The sequence below is a fragment of the Brassica oleracea genome, chromosome C1 (genome assembly GCF_000695525.1).
Source record: "Brassica oleracea var. oleracea cultivar TO1000 chromosome C1, BOL, whole genome shotgun sequence".
Classification (NCBI taxonomy): Eukaryota; Viridiplantae; Streptophyta; class Magnoliopsida; order Brassicales; family Brassicaceae; genus Brassica; species Brassica oleracea.
Window position 1 is genome coordinate 11,130,091 of NC_027748.1, and position 4,689 is coordinate 11,134,779.

The 4,689-nt window shown below is 38.4% G+C and overlaps 1 protein-coding gene across 1 annotated transcript; it reads left to right on the plus strand.

Moving 5' to 3' along the window:
• The first annotated feature begins 262 nt into the window (after positions 1-262).
• LOC106327715 (ethylene-responsive transcription factor CRF2-like) lies at positions 263-1,959 on the plus strand. The gene has a single exon (XM_013765952.1). It carries the CDS (start codon positions 806-808, stop codon positions 1,772-1,774), a length of 969 nt encoding a protein of 322 aa, XP_013621406.1. The 5' UTR covers positions 263-805; the 3' UTR covers positions 1,775-1,959.
• The last annotated feature ends 2,730 nt before the right edge of the window (positions 1,960-4,689 follow it).

Sequence of the window (4,689 nt, forward strand, 5' to 3'; positions counted from 1 at the left end):
TACTCCTTAAAAATTTAAGGCTGATTTCTATATATAGCTAAGGAATTCATTCTTTCTTTTGCACTGTGTATGACACCTTAAAAATCCAAAAAGTATCTACAAAAAAATATTTTTATAGATTTTGTTGTGCGATTATTTGGAGAAACTTGTCTTACAATTATACCAAAATTTTTAAATAATGAATTAACAAAAAGACCGGAGTAAACACTATATCAGCCGTTTCAAGATCCTATAAAATAGTCTCTTTCTCTATCTACTTACATGTGCTCTGCCGCTTTTAAATCTCCCATCATCTTCCTCGTGTCACTCTCTCTAAACACACTGCAAAAACATTTTCTTTTCCCTCTGCACACTAAAAATTTCCAAGAATATTTCCCAGAAAAGGAGCATCTTCCTCTTTATTTCTTCTCTCATCTCTCGATAACCAAACGGTGGGTTTGTGTTGATTCCATAAGAATATAACAAAAAGCTCTTTTTTTCCTTCTCTCTCCTTTCTTCAACTTTCAAAGAAAATCTTTGCTTTCTTCCCCCTACCCTCCTCTCTCTGTTTGTATTAACAAGGTTTATCTCTCGCAGTTTTCTGTGCCTTTGCTTTGTGGCTTTCCATAAAAAGAAAAAAAAAACTCGTCCTTTGATAAAACTTTTTTGCAGAGAAGCATCACACTCTTATCTCTCTTGTGGCTCAAGTTTCTTCCTTTATCAAAAAAATCCATCTTTATTCTTTGTCTCTTTCCTTTTTGCTTTCACATGCTTTCTTCGATATAAACACACACAGTCACAGTCTAAGTAACGGAGAGAGATAACAATGGACACAGAGAAGCAACTTGTTCTCCCGAAAATCAAATTCGCTGAGCACAAAACCAACACCATACCGGAGTTAACCACCAACCACCACCAACCAAGGATTCTCCGTATCTCTGTCGCTGACCCAGACGCAACAGATTCCTCCAGCGACGAAGAAGAAGAAGAAGAACAACGACTCGCCTCTAAACGCCGTCGTATCAAAAAGTTCGTAAACGAAGTCGTTCTCGATACAGGCGCCAGTGGTTGTAGCAGTCAAATCGAATCCAAGAAGAGAAGGAAGAGAGCCGTTACGGTCAAATCGGAACCTGCTTCTCCTCCGGCTGTTGCAACGACGACGGAGAAGAAATACCGGGGAGTGAGACAGCGTCCGTGGGGAAAATGGGCGGCGGAGATAAGAGACCCGCTTAGGCGCGTACGCCTCTGGCTCGGAACTTTCAACACGGCGGAGGAAGCCGCCTTGGTTTACGACAGCGCCGCGATTCAGCTCCGTGGTCCCGACGCCCTCACTAACTTCCCGACGACGGAGAATAAATCTTCTTCTCCACCACCGTCGCCGGTTAAGAGGAAGAGAAAAATCAAAGACGACGTCGCTTCTTCCTCCACTAGCAGCGACGGCCTCTGCTCTCCGGTGTCCGTTCTCCGATCACCGTTCGCCGTCGACGAAACCTCCGGCAGTTCTACTCCAACCGCGGCGGTCATCGTCAAGGAAGAGCCTTCCACGACGACGGCGTCAGAGACTTTCTCCGATTTCTCGGCGCCGTTGTTCACCGACGAGGACTTGTTCGATTTCCGGAGCTCCGTCGTTCCCGACTACCTCGGCGGCGACTTATTTGGAGAAGATCTCTTCGCCGACACGTGTACGGATATGAACCTCGGGTTTGATTTCGGGTCCGGTTTATCCGACTGGCACGTGGATGACCATTTTCAAGATATTGGGGATCTATTCGGGTCGGATCCTATGACTGTTTAGTAAAAATAAATAGTTTACCCGGGGGCCGTTACTAAACGGACTCGCGAAGTTTTGTATGTTCGTTATTTAAAAATCTTTTACCTTTCCGTTCTCTCTTTGTCGTTATATAAGAGTATAAATCAAATGTATTATGCTGTAGTTAATGGCTTAATGGTCCTATTATTAAATAAATAGTAACGTTTAAGTTTAAATAAGTCCGTTTGTTAACGGTATTTGGTGTCGAGTTTCTTTGCTCCACGTGCTCTGTCTCTCTTTATAACCTTTTAATTTTTTTGGTCGACTGTAAATTCTTTCATTTTCGCTTTTAGATTTGAAGTCGTTGGTGAGGCACGTGTGAACTCACGTGATGGGAACAATTGAAAAGCCTTCTGTTCTCTAAACTGGCTAATTATAATCATAATAAAAGGCTAATGATTTTAACTATTCCACACGGTTACAAGCTAATACTATAAACGATATTATAGAGTCAAAATACAAATATTGTGAAATGCCAGGTAGAGACTAGATACAGTAGGAAGACAGAATCTAAGTTGATTTAAGATGTGGCACATCATAGAAGCTGTGTTTTGGCAGTTTATTCACAACAACACAAAATCAAAATCCTAGAAACTCATGAGGTTTAAATGAGATAAAACAGTTGGGGTAGTTGGTTGTCTAGAACGCTTCATTCGCACTCTTTTAACACATTTTCATTTGCATATGGTTGTATTGCTATGCAAGCAAAGATCAAATACAGATATATTGTTATTTAAATAAATTCGATACATATTGAAATCTATGTTTGATACAAACCCAAACGCAAACGCCAACATTTACGTTTCAAACGCCAACATTGTCGAATTTGGTCGAGAGTTACTCTTTCAATCGTATCTCCTATTTTCACATCAATTACCTCTTTTCCATCTCCTTATCTCCTTCATAATAGTTTTTCTATTCATGTGTTGTACGTAGCATTGTTATCTTGAGAAATTAGGATGTTGGATAGCCTTGGTCTTGTCCGATCCGGTCATGAGTTGATCAACGATTTCAAATTAATCATTAACTGCATAAATGCGACGAGTTTAGCAAGTTTGGTTTTGGTCCACGCATGTACCACCAGTCTACGTCAATATCTGTTCAGCTGCGTTTGGTCCACCATATAATCTTATTTAAGGGCTGATGGAGCTTGTAGAACCAGGATCTTCTCCTGGCGTAATTCTTGAAGAAATGTTGACGTTGATTAATCAGGATTTTTTTGTTCAAAAAAAAAAGATTAATCAGGATTCACTTTGTTCGATGCACTGCTGATTAGCTTGTTTAATGTGTTTGATGCTGTTTTTGTTACATTTTTAGTTACTCGATATGTGTAATTCCAATGGATGTTCTTTTGATTAATTTCATCGTCTCATGGTCCTAAGACCATGATTAACCCTACTCTTTTAAACGGGGTTCTTACCTTCGATTAAGAGACGGTTTTTAACTTTTCTTAGATTTTAACTAAGAAAAGTTAAGAACTGTCTCTTAATTAAGAGATATAAGAAAACCGTCTCTTAGCCGAAAATTATAAAAAAAAAATGTTTTTTTGTCAAATCATAAATTAAGAATCCTGGATAAGATACCAGAGTTAATCATGCTCTAAGAAGTTTCCTAGGAATCAATGATCAGGTGTTGTACGTAGACGAATGTTGGTCCTGCCCATTTTTTTTTTCTTGAAATGATTGGGGACCTATTAAAACCTGTTATCTATATAAGTACATTCAAAATCTAGGTTACCCATTTGAATCGAGATGTCTGATGAAACACAATAACATCATATGTAATTGATAAAGCAAATTTAAAATAAAATCTGAAAATAAGAAAAAGATTAGAAATACAGTAGTGCAGGAAAAAGAACTGGCACGTAGGCTCTAGAGCCGCAACTACTCGAGAAAGAGCAAAGTCGTGTCGCTTTCGCTAAATATCCTTTTTTCTTCTGCCTGTTAGAGAGCTTCAGAGGCTACACTTCTCGGACACAATTTTAAATAATCATGTATATAAAATGTGAACACAACTTCATAAGAAATTAAGTATTTCCGACAATCTCAGAATTAACCATGCAAGTTGCCGATTTTCGAGTGTAATATAATATTTTATTCTAGTATTTTATGAGGAGAAAATGAATCGAAATGCTTCACATATTTATTACATACACAACTCAAAGATGTACGGATTATTAGAGAATTTAGAAAGTATCTATTATTGTATCTGAAGATCCGAAAATTATCAAGTATTCAATAGCTAGGCCCCTCTTCCGAAAATGTTCATGTGATTTACGTGATTTTTCATGCATACCCATGTAACTCATCAATGTTCCATTATACTATAATTTATTTACATATATTATTTTGTTTAATTTTATAGCTACATATATAACGTATTCCAGGGGTGATCAAGACGAAGAAAACTCACATAACCTTATTTAATTATTAGGTTACACACACGTATATGTACATATATTATGGTTTTGTTAATCAAGCTTATCAAAGTTTTTCAATAGACAATGCACTCAAGAAAACAGCAAGGATACTGAGGGAAAAAATCGTCGGAATTTCGTCGGAATAACGTTATTGCGACGACATACCGACGAAACAAGTCCTCAGAAATAATTCCTCGGAATTTCTTCTTTCCTCGGAAATCTCTCGGAATTTTCCGACGGAATTCCGAGGAAACAAATTTCCGAGGAAATTCCGAGGATCACTAGTTTGTCGGAAATCTCCTCGGAATATACCGAGGGAGAACTTCGTCGGGATATTTCCTCGGAAGTTCATCGATCGATGCGTTTTTGGACATATATCCATCGATCGATCTGAATATACCGAGGGAAATCTTCCTCGGAATATTCCGAGGAACATGTCCCTCGGTATATTCCGAGGAACATGTCCCTCGGTATATTCCGA

Coding starts and splice junctions, on each gene's coding strand:
- LOC106327715 (XM_013765952.1), top strand. CDS start 806: ATGGACACAGAGAAGCAACTTGTTCTCCCGAAAATCAAATTCGCTGAG.